This window comes from Alosa pseudoharengus, unplaced genomic scaffold (assembly GCF_046254945.1).
Source record: "Alosa pseudoharengus isolate Yale_2024_CS ecotype anadromous, Long Island Sound unplaced genomic scaffold, YU_APseudo_1.1 YU_APseudo_1.1_scf_2, whole genome shotgun sequence".
Lineage (NCBI taxonomy): Eukaryota > Metazoa > Chordata > Actinopteri > Clupeiformes > Clupeidae > Alosa > Alosa pseudoharengus.
In genome coordinates, this window is record NW_027468663.1 from 48,334,498 (window position 1) to 48,349,536 (window position 15,039).

The 15,039-nt window shown below is 44.3% G+C and overlaps 1 protein-coding gene across 1 annotated transcript in view; it reads left to right on the plus strand.

Annotated features, from left to right (window-relative positions):
- LOC143134700 (voltage-dependent R-type calcium channel subunit alpha-1E-like) overlaps window positions 1–15,039 on the plus strand; it is a 52,077-nt gene that overhangs the window by 19,745 nt on the left and 17,293 nt on the right. The window contains exons 8-21 of the mRNA XM_076295289.1: window positions 1,101–1,204; window positions 1,452–1,567; window positions 4,232–4,285; window positions 5,360–5,440; window positions 6,363–6,572; window positions 7,022–7,134; window positions 7,345–7,457; window positions 7,635–7,766; window positions 8,164–8,233; window positions 9,000–9,117; window positions 9,518–9,585; window positions 9,718–9,782; window positions 12,797–13,531; window positions 13,765–14,045. Coding sequence (XP_076151404.1) covers window positions 1,101–1,204; window positions 1,452–1,567; window positions 4,232–4,285; window positions 5,360–5,440; window positions 6,363–6,572; window positions 7,022–7,134; window positions 7,345–7,457; window positions 7,635–7,766; window positions 8,164–8,233; window positions 9,000–9,117; window positions 9,518–9,585; window positions 9,718–9,782; window positions 12,797–13,531; window positions 13,765–14,045 — 2,260 coding nt within the window. The remainder of the gene's footprint in view (window positions 1–1,100; window positions 1,205–1,451; window positions 1,568–4,231; window positions 4,286–5,359; window positions 5,441–6,362; window positions 6,573–7,021; window positions 7,135–7,344; window positions 7,458–7,634; window positions 7,767–8,163; window positions 8,234–8,999; window positions 9,118–9,517; window positions 9,586–9,717; window positions 9,783–12,796; window positions 13,532–13,764; window positions 14,046–15,039) is intronic.

Genomic DNA, 15,039 nt, shown 5'->3' on the forward strand with positions numbered 1-15,039 from the left:
CCAAGCCCTTAGTGCCTGAAGAGGAGACTGTATTGTGTAAATGATACAGCTGGTGGAAAAAAAGGAAAAATGATGTGTAATGTGAACATCTATATTAGACAGTGTACAAGTGCAGGAAAGAGTGTAAGTAAGACATCTTTTAATATGTGCATATCTACATTACTGGCACGCAAGATGATTTTTTTTCTAATAGTAGCACAGAAGAATGGCAACTAAAGAAATCTGAAATCAGACAAAGATTGCCTGCTCTGCTGCAGCGTATTGACCGACGCTTGCCAGCTTGTATTTTGGGAGCTCTGAAGTTGGGAGTCAGTGGCTGGCCACCGTGTCCCTCTTGTGTGTGTGCTCCAGATAGGCTGGTTTCAGTGGAGGAGTATTTTTGGTCTGCTTTCTCCAGGCATGTTTCATGTGTCCTCCTGCCTCTTGATGTAGCACACAAACCTGAAGGAAAAGAATGTCTCTCTAGCCAAATGGAAGCAGGCAATTCAGCATAAACATATCTCTGTGTACATTTAAAGCCTTGCTTAAGGGCCAAGAACGATAACTATAAAGATAACTATAAACAAATATCGTATCGTAGATATGAATGATGACATTCACACATAAACTATAACGATAACGACATGAAGAACAATACCGTTAGGGATCACTTTCAGAGCCATTTTTAGAACGATAAAAAGTTAGCAGCCAATCAGAATCCATCAAACTTTAGCCATCACATTCATTAACACAAGGAGAGACTTTGCTTATCGTTGGTCAGTGTGAACGCTTTTATCGTTATGGTTATAGTTATGGTTATAGTTATCATTCTTTATCTAGTCTGTTGAGTTACTTAGGGAAAGGTGATTGTGATCTGTAGTCAAGTAATTGTCATGACATTATAAGAAACACCATTCAAAGACTAGATAAAGTGTATTATCTGTGTTATGTTTTACTTCATCTCCAGGCTTACTAAAATAGTATCTGTCTTTTGTCATGTGTTGTCATACAGGAATGCATGCTGTGCTATATAGAAAATGAACACTGTGAGCCCTGAAACAATATATGCATATGCTTTGTTCATTATTCATTTATTTATATTTATTCCTTTTTCCCTCCAGACCAATGATGCGTTGGGCAGTTCCTGGAACTGGATGTACTTCATCCCACTCATCATCATCGGTTCCTTCTTTGTGCTGAACCTGGTGCTGGGAGTCCTGTCTGGGTAAGTGGCCTTGTCCGCACTGCGAAATTTAGAAAGGGCGAAGGCCCCAGTGTGCAGTTGTTCTGTCCCAGAGCCAGACTAACATAACATTATTACACATAATAACTATTTTAACATGGGTGTCATGATTTTAACACACAGGGGAATCACACATACAAAACTCTAGTCATTCTGTGTCTCTGTGACTGTCCTCTGGTGACTGTGTGTGTGTCTGTGGTCATCTTTGAGACCTGCTCTGTGCCTGTAGGGAGTTTGCTAAAGAGAGGGAGCGGGTGGAGAATCGGAGGGCCTTCATGAAGCTGCGCCGCCAGCAGCAGGTGGAGCGAGAACTCAATGGCTACCGTGCCTGGATCGACCGAGCAGGTATGGCAACCGTACAGCTCCATTTCTGACCGACACTGATGTGTCACAACATACTGGCCTAAAGGTTGCCTTCAGAATGAAATAATCCTGTATGTTTGTTAGTGAGATGGATGTACTGTATTTGAGGCTGAGGCTCTGGATATCACACTATGTATGGGTAGTCAGACAAAGATTAGATCTCTATGTTTTGGTATTGGCAGCCAAGTGCTTTAAATATAAAGCTTAATGTGAAAAATTTGTGAAGGAACAGATTGTTATGGATATTGTGGTGGAGGAGAGGTCTCCACTGCAGTGCCTTTGAAGATGCTGATGATACTGTTTAATATTACGACAGTCAGCCAGTGTACAAGACTAAGATTCACTGGTTGGCGTACTTTACACATTCCCCTTTTCTGCTTCAGAACCTTCAGAAGTCTCCAGTGAATGCCACCCCCAATACACAAACACACACACACACACACACACATACATACATACATACATACATACATATTGTGTACACACACACACACACACACACACACACACACACACACACACACAGAAGGTTGCACTTATGCGCACAGTGCATGCACACACACACACACACACACACACACACACACACACACACACACACACACTAAGAGCGTTCAGGTGAACGGTTGGATGTACAGTAGTGCAGCTTTGTGAAGTTGCAACCCCACATGGCAAGATCTCTCCCTCTCTCTCTATCTCTCTGACTCCCACACAGCTCAGGGTCAAGGAGAAGGTGAGCTGACTCACCAACCAAAAAGGTTGTGTTTGCAGAAAGAGTGGAAAGAGAGAAAGAGACAATATGCAATTGTGAGTGTTTGCGCAATACGGTTATACAGTCATGCATACGCCACACAAGCCCTTCACTCCAGAGCGACACACGCTCATGATTTGGCATAATTAGGCTCTGTGTTTACGGCTAGGTTCTCACAAACCCAACTTAATAGCTGTACAGTAATTATGGAGAAAGGGATTTCCGCTATTCCATGTACAGTGTGTGATTATGTAATTGTACCAACATGGCTGACCTGAGCCTACCCATCAGGTCACTGATGCCACTGCCTTGAGGTGGGTATGGAGTTGTTTCTCTGTTTTACCTCATGTAACTGAAAAGCCACTGACTTGTGACACTGAAGTCTCAATGTCTCAATGTGCCACAAGTTTCTACAAGAACTCGGAATACGTAATTGTTACCTTTTAATCGTATACAATGTTAGCATATTTTTAGGCAGAACTGTTTTCTCTTCATAGGGCAGCCTATGCTCATAATTGTAATTCTTCAGTATGGTTTCCATTATAACTGAAGGGGAAATCTCATGCTGCTATTTAACTACAGTATTAAGACAGGTTAACATTTTTTCTCAAATAAAATGAGGTGCTTAAACACCTTGCTTGATCTGAAAGCATAACGCATGTGTTGTGTGGACCTGGATTGACCTAGACCAGGGGTGGGCAAACTGCGGCCCGCGGGCCGTATCCGGCCCGCCAAGCACTTTCATCCGGCCCGCCGAGCATTTCATTTAGTTATCAGGCTGCTCGCTATTTTTTTCCTGCGATAGAGACGACATTGGTTAGCTTTACTGCAAACTGCTTTTCACTCTCCTTAGATAACGTTTACAATGTCAATGTCAAAAAATCATGTTAAATAGAGATAACATCATGTTAAACTAAGTTAACTCTTAGTTATCTCCTTTGCAGCAGATCTAACGTGAACATTATGCAATCCATTTAATTGGGAACGCGTCTGCACTCACGAGAGGGAGAGAGAGCAGCAGGTTCCAGCTGGCTTGTGATTGTTGATAATTGATATCTCCTTATAAGAAAGTTTTAAAAGGAAATCATGAAGGCAACAGACCATTTAAAAACTGTGAGAGGGCCCAGCCGTAGGTACAGCACTAGCCATAGCAGAGCAGGCAGAAGATAATTGAGAAATAAACGTGAATTAAAGCGACTGTCTTAAAGCGACAGTGCACAATTTATACATTTGTTAAACAGCATAAAATTAGCAGTATTTTTAAGCAATTCATATTTTAAAGCAAATACTTTTCATACTAAATTATAGGCTATAATTTTTTTTTTTTTTTATGTGTGTGTCGTGGGGGGGGGGGGGGGGGGGGGTTTTGCGGCCCGCCGGCCAATTTTCAAAACCCAATGTGGCCCTTGAGCCAAAAAGTTTGCCCACTCCTGACCTAGACCATAGTGTGCAGCACTAGCCATAGCAGAGCAGGCAGAAGATAATTGAGAAATAAACGTGAATTAAAGCGACTGTCTTAAAGCGACAGTGCACAATTTATACATTTGTTAAACAGCATAAAATTAGCAGTATTTTTAAGCAATTCATATTTTAAAGCAAATACTTTTCATACTAAATTATAGGCTATAATTTTTTTTTTTTTATGTGTGTGTCGTGGGGGGGGGGGGGGGGGGGGGGGGGTGTTTTGCGGCCCGCCGGCCAATTTTCAAAACCCAATGTGGCCCTTGAGCCAAAAAGTTTGCCCACTCCTGACCTAGACCATAGTGTGCTATGAAGGGAGAACAGATACCCTGATGGGTATTTGGAATATCCAGAGTGTTTATCTGCATGCTTCAACAAGTGGAAACTGGCTGCATAGTGTCTTTAATGATGCAGTTCTCCTCCTTTGTGTTCAGAGGAGGTGATGCTCGCTGAGGAGAACAAGAACTCCGGGAGATCAGCTTTAGACGGTATGATTTGATCCTCCCCGTGGTGACCTAACACAAACAGGCCGCACTCCACCTTTCCATTGACCTCTCTTCATTCTGATGTGGTCATGCCTGTTTTTTCCCCTGTCTGCTCTGCCATTATTGTACACACACAGTGAGGGGGAACTACAGCATACCATTCTAACTGACCTCCATTAAAGGAGCTGGCAGAGAATTCAAAATGGCAGCCAGGGGCCATCATGTGCTTCAGAGGATAAGGGGATGACAAGCATGTTCACCCTGCTTGCTGAGTACATCCATCATCATTGCCATGGTAACTGTGAAGTGAAGAGGTTTTTTTTCTCTGTATGACCACTTGTGTATCGTCTTGTAGCTGTTAGTCCAAGTCTTTTGATTTGGTCGTCTGTTTGATTTCTTCTCTTCTCTTTTTGTGTGGGTTTTTCATTTGTTTGGCGAAGCATCAGCACTCCACCCTTACACAGTGGACAGAGCAAGCCTGTTCACTGGAATCTAACCACCAAGTGCCATTCTGTTGTACTTCTGATGTTTTCTGATGGTAATCCATTAATGACAATGTACTCCATTGTACACCCACATAGATAGCCATTTTGAATGTTTTACTACTTCATGTCTATTTGTACCACTACATGTCTATTTGTTGAATGTACGGAGAGTTTAACACCTACCGAAGTCAAATTCCTTAAAAATGTAAGTATACTTGGCCAATAAAACGGATTCTGATGCCAGACGCAGCCTTCAGAGCTCACTTAACTGTTTAATCAGTACATACACAAGCCAGTCTAGCCATCAGACTCCTCTGGGGGGAATGAGACTCAGCCAGAATGTACAGTGCATGTGTGTGTAATGACTGAACTCTCCCAGCAGACTGCTGGGTCAGTTTTAATGGAATTGGAAGAGCTAAAGTAAATTGGCCTGCCTCTCCTTCTGTGAAGTAATGAATTCAGAGGTTTAATCCACGTTAATTTACACTCTGAACCCTTTGTCTCAGCACAGGGAAGCTAGCGGGTATACCAGGGGAAAAGCTCACTTTCCAGATTGTGGTTTTACACTGTAATCCTTTGTATTTGCTTTCAGTCCTTAAACGAGCCACCAGTAAGAAAAATGCCAGGCGTCGGGGACCTGGAGAAGATAAATACTCGGAGATCTCTACTGTGGGTCAGTAATGAGCACCAGTGTCATTCTCATTTTAACACCTTGTTAATACAAACACAGCCACATCTGTTCACAGTGCATTTCAACCTTTTATCAGGCAATGTTTTCATCGCTAGCAAATAGCCCTTGAATTAGCAGGATATTTGAAGTCTCTGACTTTGAGCTATCAGATCTTTGCAGAAGCACATAAAGTTGAAGTGATGCTGAGGCATTCATCATTTCTCATAGCCAAGCTGGGCAGCCTATGGTAGGAAATCTGAACAGCACAAAGCAGCTTTTGCTGGCCATATGTCAAGCAACTAACAGTCAAGTGTCAAATGCTTAGCCTCAGTGAATAATTTGCATGTGAAGAAAAACACTAATCAGAGAAGCTGGGAAATATGGTGTGACTTTACAGCAAAATGACTTTTTTTTATTCAAGACTGATGAGCAGTTATGGATCTCAGAAGGATCTCATTTACATTTGTCAGTTTGTATTTTTATTTATTGAGTTACACTGTACAATATTCACTGCTGCAGAGGAGTCTTAAGCTTTGGACATTCCGTGCCTTGTTCTCATGAGCTTTTTTGAGCGTGCACCTATGAAAATTTCTTTGAACATGCACACATAACACCCACTTTCACAGTAGTTTCACTCACACAATACCAATCTCCTGTACTGGGCATAAATGCTTCCCAAGGCTGCACACAAAATTCCAGAAGTGACTCGTAATCATCAGGACCGTCTCCTCCCCACCTCTCCCTGATGTCTTTTTTGGTGTCTTTTGACATTAAGGAACACCAGGAATTCAGTACATCTTCACCCCTTCTTTGCCCCTCTTCTCTTCTCTTCTCTTCTCTTCTCTTTTCTTCCCTTCTCTTCTCTTCCCTCTCTTCTCTCACCCTCCCCCACACTTTTCTCCTCCCCCTCTCCCCTGTCTCCTAGGTGGGCCTCGTCCACGGGTGGGCATCCGCACGGCGCGGCGTGGCCCGGCAGCGTACATGAGGCGTAAGGAGCGCATGCTGCGCATCTCCATCCGCCGCATGGTGAAGACGGACTCCTTCTACTGGGTGGTGCTCAGCCTGGTGGCCCTCAACACCATCTGCGTGGCCATCGTCCACCACAACCAGCCCGACTGGCTCACCATTTTCCTGTGTGAGTCTGACGTTTCTGTGCGGGAGGGGGAGCAGGGAGTTAGGATTCAGAGGGTTCCCTTTAGCCAGTTATCTCTAGTTATTTGTTGCCAGTAGCTGGCTATCCTGGATGGACAAGACAGCCTTCGGCTTCCTTCAGTCACGTGCCTTACTCTTCTGTATTGGTGTAGTGCATTGGTGCTACAACATGGCTATAGACCCTTTCAAGAGAGTTCCATTATCAGCATCATCGTTGGCCCCACAAGACTTCCTTTTTAACATTCCATATGTTATCTTAATGCAGAGGAAGTAGATTGGGAACCAAATAGAATGTTCAAGCATTGTTTTTGTTTTTATTGTTGAAAGGGTCAATAAAGTACAAGTATCTGTTGTAGCTTATGAGCCTTGTAGATGGCTGTGTTTATTGAAGGTCTTGTGCACTGAAGACAGTTCTGTGTGCTGTACTTACAGACTATGCAGAGTTTGTGTTCCTGGGCTTGTTTCTCGCTGAGATGTTCCTGAAGATGTATGGCCTGGGGTTCCGCCTGTATTTCCACTCGTCCTTCAACTGTTTTGACTGTGGGGTAAGTAAGTAGACCAGCACTAATGGTAATGGAAATAACAACAACACTCCCTGTGAAGTGTGTTATGATATGAGGGTCCTCTATTAATAGGATATGCTGATAATTCTTCTGTCATACAGAGTTCTAGTCAGATGCAAACAGCATCATATCTAGGATATTCAGGCTAATCTGTGTCAGAGTTGGCGATATTAACTGTTGTTGCTTGTGCAGGTGATTGTTGGCAGCATCTTTGAGGTAGTGTGGGGATTCTTTCGGCCAGGCGTGTCCTTCGGAATCAGCGTTCTCAGGGCACTTCGGCTCCTGAGGATCTTTAAAATAACCAAGTGAGTGCACTTCGTAATCATTTCAAAGTGTAGTTAAAGGACTGCAGAATTGTACAAATCGATAATGTTTTAAAATTTTCTCACACACATCTCAATGAACCCTCAGAGAAAACATTGTTTATGACTTTATCAATTAAAAGGCATGTTGCTTTTGCTTTGTGTTTTTTGTGTGCTCAGGTACTGGGCATCCCTCAGGAACCTAGTGGTATCTCTCATGAGCTCCATGAAGTCCATTATCAGCCTCCTCTTCCTCCTCTTCCTCTTCATCGTGGTGTTTGCTCTTCTGGGCATGCAGCTCTTCGGTGGCAGGTGTGTTCAAATCATTGCCCAGATTTTTTTTTCATGAAGTTGTTGTCTATGAAATAGATATAGCATTTTACTGTTGCACATTAGAATACATTATACTGTATAACTCAAGAAGATTGTAAGCAATGTTTCACTAAACTGCAGTGCATGTACAGCCAATTATAAATGCCATTTTCAATTTACTGGTAATGCATTCTGCCAAATGCATTTCATACTGTGTAATTGCTAGTATGTATTGTCTTAGGGAGATGCACAAGCCAGCCAACAAAGAATATGAGTAACCGTGCAGGTGTATGAAGCACATTTCTCCCCTGTGGAGGACACACACACACACACACACACACACACACACATACCTTTCGTGGTGTGTGTCTTTCATCACTGTCCTCCCTCCCTGCAGGTTCATCTTTGAAGATTACACCCCCACCAACTTTGACACATTTCCGGCGGCCATCATGACTGTGTTTCAGGTCTGGCACCCCTAATCCTCTTCAGAGCCTCTTGTCTGTGGCGCGGTGCACTCTGGGGTGGGAAGCGCATACGGCCCCTGGCGAGGATCGAGTAAAAACAGCTCCACCCACCCACTCCCTCTCTTCATCCTGAGTCAAATACAAATTATGCAAAATATTCCTAACCATGATAAATGACTCAACCTCCTCAGTATATTATCTTTACTGAATCTTTCTCTGCCAGTGTAGTTATGTCTAATTATCCACATTAATTTAGCATACCTTTTAGTCTGTCTGAATTAGTTATTGTGCGGTCTACTGAAGCAGTTGGATGTCCTCAGCATTTGATATCTTGAGAAATAATAAAAGCACAGTGCCTATTAATGGCTGCGAAGTGAAGGAAGCAGCACATTCCATTACATGAATGAGGTCGTAGAGTCAAATTTAATTTGTTAGGCTGACATGGATTGGACCTTAACGTCTTTTGTGTGTCTGAAGGAGTGTGTGACCTTTCTTGTGTCTTTGTTGTAAACCTGTTTGTGTGTGTGTGTGTGTGTGTGTGTGTGTGTGTGTGTGTGTGTGTGTGTGTGTGTGTGTGTGTGTGTGTCTGTGCGCGCATTTGTGTGGCTATATGTTTGTTATGTGTGTATATGTGTGTGTCCCCGCATGTCAGCCTATGTGTGTTTGTGTTTAAATAGAAACTGAAGCAACATTTAAACAACTCCTCCAGTGTGCGTCGGTGTGTGTGTGTTTACGTCACGTCTTCTGTTTACTTGCAATGCCACAGATCCTAACCGGGGAGGACTGGAACGAGGTGATGTACAACGGCATCCGCTCCCAGGGAGGCGTGCAGTACGGCATGTGGTCCTCCATCTACTTCATCGTCCTCACTCTGTTTGGGAACTGTATCCTCCGCCCTCCCCTCTCCACCCCTCCGTGTCTGACGGGGCCACACCGCACTCAGTGGAATGTCTAATTACATATAGAGCACCGGACCATTAGGTCAATGGGAAACCCACTTTAATTAAGTGTGTACAGTGTTGATTAAGGCACATCTCTGAATCACTTGTTCTCCATGAGGTAAGATGGTTGCTTTTCATCTACAGCATAGTGGAAATTGGCCAGGGACAGGGCCATGCTATTCACTTTAGCAGAGTGTGTTGCTCGGTATTTGAATAACTGCTGTATGTCAGGTAAAGAACATTTGCTATTCTTACATTGACAATAGTTTATTTGCCACATAGCAGATGTTTTTGCCATTGCCAGAACCAGATATTTTATATGCCTTGACTGCACTTCGAATAGACACACTGCTAAATGTCTTCTTGGCCATCGCTGTGGACAATCTGGCCAATGCTCAAGAACTAACAAAGGTTTGAAAGGCCTTGTTATACCTTGTTATGTAGTGTGCAGATGTGCTGCAAGTCCAGCAATAGAGGCCCTCTGCTCTGTTGCACTGTAAGCATCCGCAAACCGGATTTGATCTTCTGCTCTGTCTGCTGCAGGATGAAGAGGAGGAGGAGGAGTTCTTCAACCAGCGGTTCAAGGGTCGAGAGTTTGGCTTGTCTGAGTAAGTAACTTGTGTCTAATCCCATCCAGGCTCCTTTGGTAACACTCTCTGTCAGGGTCGTTTGTGAAAAGCTCTTATGGAAAAAGTCTGCACAATTTCTGTGCAGTCATTTTTATATTGTCTATATGATAACCATGTGTTGTGACACATAATTATTCCTTTCAGATTTACTATTGCATATGCAAGTATACAGTATACATACAGTATACTCTGTGCGATGTTAAGACATGAGGACACTTCCAGAGAGTGATAGCAGTCAGACATTTCTGGACTTCTTGACTTAAAAGGAGAAAAAAATACCTTTACAGGCACCTGTCCTTTATCAAAATATATTATTTGATTCAGCATTGATGCATTCAAATTGTCAAGACATTTTATTTTGTTCTACCCAGGGGTCATTTTATAAAGCATTACCAAGACTTGTTGTGAGGTGCTTGCGGCTCGTTGCCAACTGCTGCTTGTGACAGACACGTGCTTGGGAGGCCTGTTGGGGCACTGTGAATGCAGTCATGAGTGAGCATGTGTGGACGCTTGGCCTGGCATGACCTCGCAGTTTTGTTTTCACTCTGGCAGCGGGTTGGGATGCCACTCTCAGTCTGTGCAAACTAGAGTTGTGGCTCACCGAGAGGTGGTGAATGCTCACACAGTCCTACCATGCTCCGATAGCACCAACTCCGAGCCAGCATCTTTCACACACTAGTGGCACCTCCTGGCGTAAGATTCATGCTAATCTGTACTAACAGGACTAGGGGGCTGACTCAGAATGCTACAGAGCACCTGAACATGGTTGTATTATATGCTAATGGCCTTCCAAAGTACAGAGGAGTATGTTAATTAGAGTGTTCCAGTTCTTGATCTACAGTATGTGGAATTGTTGGTGCAATATGGGCAACCCAGTCCAGCCCAGTATTGTAAGTTGTTCTGCGGCATTATACAATGGGCTGCAGTTATGTGTGATGCATTTTGGTGTTGTGTGAGATCTAGAATGACACACATGCTGTTGTGGTAAATGTACTTGAATGTACAATGATTATGCATGAATGCGCTTCAAAATCATTTTGTGTGAATTTTAGGGTATTTTGCATTAGAGTCTTGTACTTGTATGTACCCAGAATCTTTCATTGCTGATTACCAGGTTGTGACTCACAGAATGTAAACTTTTTGAAAGTGAAAGATGTTGCATGATTATCCAGGAGAATGGGAACTCTGGCATGAGACATAATGTATGTGGGGCTTCAACGTCCTCCATCTAATGCATGGCATGGAAATGTTCTATCTATGGATGTAGAGAGGGATCCGCCTGCCTTGGATTGTAGCATTAATGTCATGATTTAATGTTTGTTGAAACGTACCAGTATTGTCACATCTTGGTGCAAGTGAGTTCTTTTCTTGAGACTCAGAGTGCCTTCAGGACATTGTTTCCACCCACACAATAGGAGATGAATTTATATGTTTTCATTTGACTGAATTATGTTTTAATTTCAAACCTACACTGACATTTAACATTTAATAATTCAGTCAGTTATCAGACAGTTCAGTTAAGGACTGTTCTCTTACCTATTCCACTGAAGTGACATACTGTTCTAGACATTTTTATGCTTGCAACCTAGTATGGCATGATAGTCTGTCCTTGCCTGTGCTGGTATTTAATATTGCAAAACTTCTCGACATTACTGAAAGTGTTGATAGACCTTTTGGAGACACATTAGATGCATACGCATTTATACCATATTGCACATATGCACAGAAAACTTTTCACACCATTGCAGTAATTAAAATGGAGAGGCTATATCACAATACAGAATGGCTTTGTGGATGACTGTATGCATAAAATCATATATACGTGTTTCATGTGTCACTTGTGCTTTTGACTGTGTGTCTGATATATGTGTCTGTTTGACATTTAGGACCCCTGCTGGACTGTCAAGATCAGACATGAGGCTCAAACCAGTTTTTCTGTAATATAACAACGCTTCCATCATGCTTTTGTGTTAGTATTTATGTCTGGTGCAACAAAGACCAAACACAGCTTTTCTGTATGGTCAACTAATTAACCTAACCAATTACAAGAATTTTGAGGAAACTGCACTGTGATCAAACAATAATTCAGTCAGTCATTATAGTTGAGACTAACCTTGAGGATTTTTATGTTTTTTTCAAATGAGTGGAATATGTTATTGACAGCAGTGCTTAGGCTTTATTAAGAAGAGATTCCACCAGATCTCTGTCATCTGTACTTGATATTAGACGGTGTGATGCCAGCTGTTTTGTGTGTCTTATGTGAGGTGAATACACTAATGTCTTGTTTTCACTCATTTGTCACATGGACTTCACAAGAATGTGCCTCTGTGTAAGTAAAGCAGCCTCTCTCTCTCTCTCTCTCCCTCTCTCTCTGCCTCTCTCTCTCTCGCTATCTCTCTCTTTGTCCCTCTCTCCCTGTCATGTTTCCATCCCGGAGCTACACCCGCCTCCTCTGTCTCATCTCTCCCTTGATATGACGGAAATTGCACTTCTTGATATTTTGACATATATTTGCCTTATCCCCTTCCCACCCCCCTCCCTTATTTTTCCTTTGGTTTTCATGGCCTTTGTTATGTGACATTTCCTCCCAGGTACGTTTAATTATTTGGGTTTTGACTGCACGTCATTTTCTCTTGGGTGTTGTTTTGGTCTAATTTTACGAATCAGTTGAACCAGTTGAACCTTTTCGTTTCTAGTGTCAATGTCGTTTCTTAAGTTGTGCTGTTTTGTTAAACAAGAGTTGCTTGTCTGGGACCTCAGAATATTTCTGGGAACATTTGTCTCTCAAAGTCTCTCCTTGTTCATACATATTTGATTAAACTCACACTTTTGTTACGTCCTGATTTGCCACTAAGAAGTGCTCAGCTAAACAAGAGCAGGGTATTACCTTCATAGTGTTCACTGTAAATGACTTGCCTCCTACTGATCCTGCTTTGTAAGGATGGACAGTCCTCTGCTGCCCTCTACTGACATCCCCCTGTCATCTCATGCAGAAGGAGACGAAGGCCATACCTATATAGGAAGCGAGCCATCCACCGAGGCCGGCCAGCCCCCGGCGAGGAAGAGGAGGAGGAGGAGAGACCCCCCCCCAGAAGGGGTAGGGGCCCGCCGCCGGCGCCTGAAGAGCCGTCCGGCAATGGCGGCTTCTCCAACCGCCGCGAGCGCCGCAAGAGGTCCGTGTGGGAGCAGCGCACCAACCAGCTACGCAAGCGCCGGCAGATGGCTAGCCGCGAGGAGTTGTTCGGCAGCCCCACTGAGGACAACATGGACACGCCGACAGGCGGCCACCACCTGCCCCATGTGCCCTCCCTCTCGCCCGAGACCAGCCCGGGACACCTGCCCGAGTCTCCCATGTCCATGGCCATGCCCCTCCCCGAGCCGCCCATGTCCATCCCAATGCCTGAGCCCCCGGAATCGGAGCCACTGCCGTTGCTGGCCTGCGTGGTCGAGGAGCGGTCGTCGTCGGGGGCTGGGGGCGCCGGCCACCGCCCCAACACAGAGCGTAGGCACCGCGTGGCTAGAAAGTTCCGTGCTGCCGCCGTGGCAGCTGGCATGGAGGGCGGTGAGAGCCGCCACCGGAGACATCGGCACCGAGAGTCCCGCAGCCGAGAGTCGCCCACGCAGGCCGAGGCGCCGGACAGGAAGACCCCAGAGTCCAGCGTGGCCGAAGGAGCCGCTCAACCAGAGGAAGGAACAAGCCAAGCCGAGAGGGGAGGAGATGGACAAAGGTGACAGCAGGACTCTTATACTCACTACTACAGACTGTTGTTATTATAATGCCATATTTTGCAGCACTTTGACCTGTATCATAGAATTTTCTGGAGACTACAATCTCCACTTCACACATTTCTGTGTGCATTTGTATGCCTGAAACGCTGCAAGAAATGTGTGTCTTATAGCTGTGTATTGTAATTCGTATGTGATTCCCTGGACTTGACTGTCCCTGTGTGTGTGTGTCCAGCGAGCCCCTGCCTGATGTGGTGGGCCTGCAGGCGTCTGCTGAGTGGGCGGAGGCCCAGCCCCTGATGGGGTCAGAGGGCGGCGGCGGCGCCACTCTGGACCAGCAAGGCCAGGAGGGGGCGCTGGAGCTAGCCTACCTGAGCAGCAGCGGCGGAGGAGGTGGCACCGTCAGCATGGAGAACTCCAGCGGCTACCTGAACCAGCAGGAGCCCCCCACCAACACCAGCGTTGTCATCGAGATGTCCAGTGCACAGCCACTGCTGGAGCTCACTCCCATGACCGGTAATGTACTTGTTCAGCATCTGTGCTTTACTTCAGCATCTGTGCTTTACTTCAGCATCTGTGCTTTACTTCAGCATCTGTGCTTTACTTCAGCATCTGTGCTTTACTTCAGCATCTGTGCTTTAGATCTGAATCTGTGCTTTAGTTCAGCATCTGTGCTTTAGATCTGAATCTGTGCTTTAGATCTGAATCTGTGCTTTAGTTCAGCATCTGTGCTTTACTTCAGCATCTGTGCTTTACTTCAGCATCTGTGCTTTAGATCTGAATCTGTGCTTTAGTTCAGCATCTGTGCTTTAGATCTGAATCTGTGCTTTAGATCTGAATCTGTGCTTTAGTTCAGCATCTGTGCTTTACTTCAGCATCTGTGCTTTAGATCTGAATCTGTGCTTTACTTCAGCATCTGTGCTTTACTTCAGCATCTGTGCTTTAGATCTGAATCTGTGCTTTAGTTCAGCATCTGTGCTTTACTTCAGCATCTGTGCTTTAGATCTGAATCTGTGCTTTAGTTCAGCATCTGTGCTTTAGTTCAGCATCTGTTCTTTAGTTCAGCATTTGTGCTTTAGTTCAGCATCTGTGCTTTAGATCAGCATCTGTGATTTAATTCAGCATATGTTCTTTAGTTCAGCATCTGTGCTTTAACTCAGCATGTTCTTTAGTTCAGCATCTGTGCTTTAGTTCAGCATCTGTGCTTTAGTTCAGCATTTGTGCTTTAGTTCAGCATCTGTTCTTTAGTTCAGCATTTGTGCTTTAGTTCAGCATCTGTGCTTTAGTTCAGCTTCTGTGCTTTAATTCAGCATGTTCTTTAGTTCAGCATCTGTGCTTTAGTTCAGCTTCTGTGCTTTAATTCAGCATGCTCTTTAGTTCAGCATCTGTGCTTTAGTTCAGCATCTGTGCTTTAGATCAGCATCTGTGCTTTAGATCAGCATCTGTGCTTTAGTTCAGTTCTTTACTGTAACAGCACTCAGAGAGGCTGGGGTGCTCTCTGGCTCTAAGT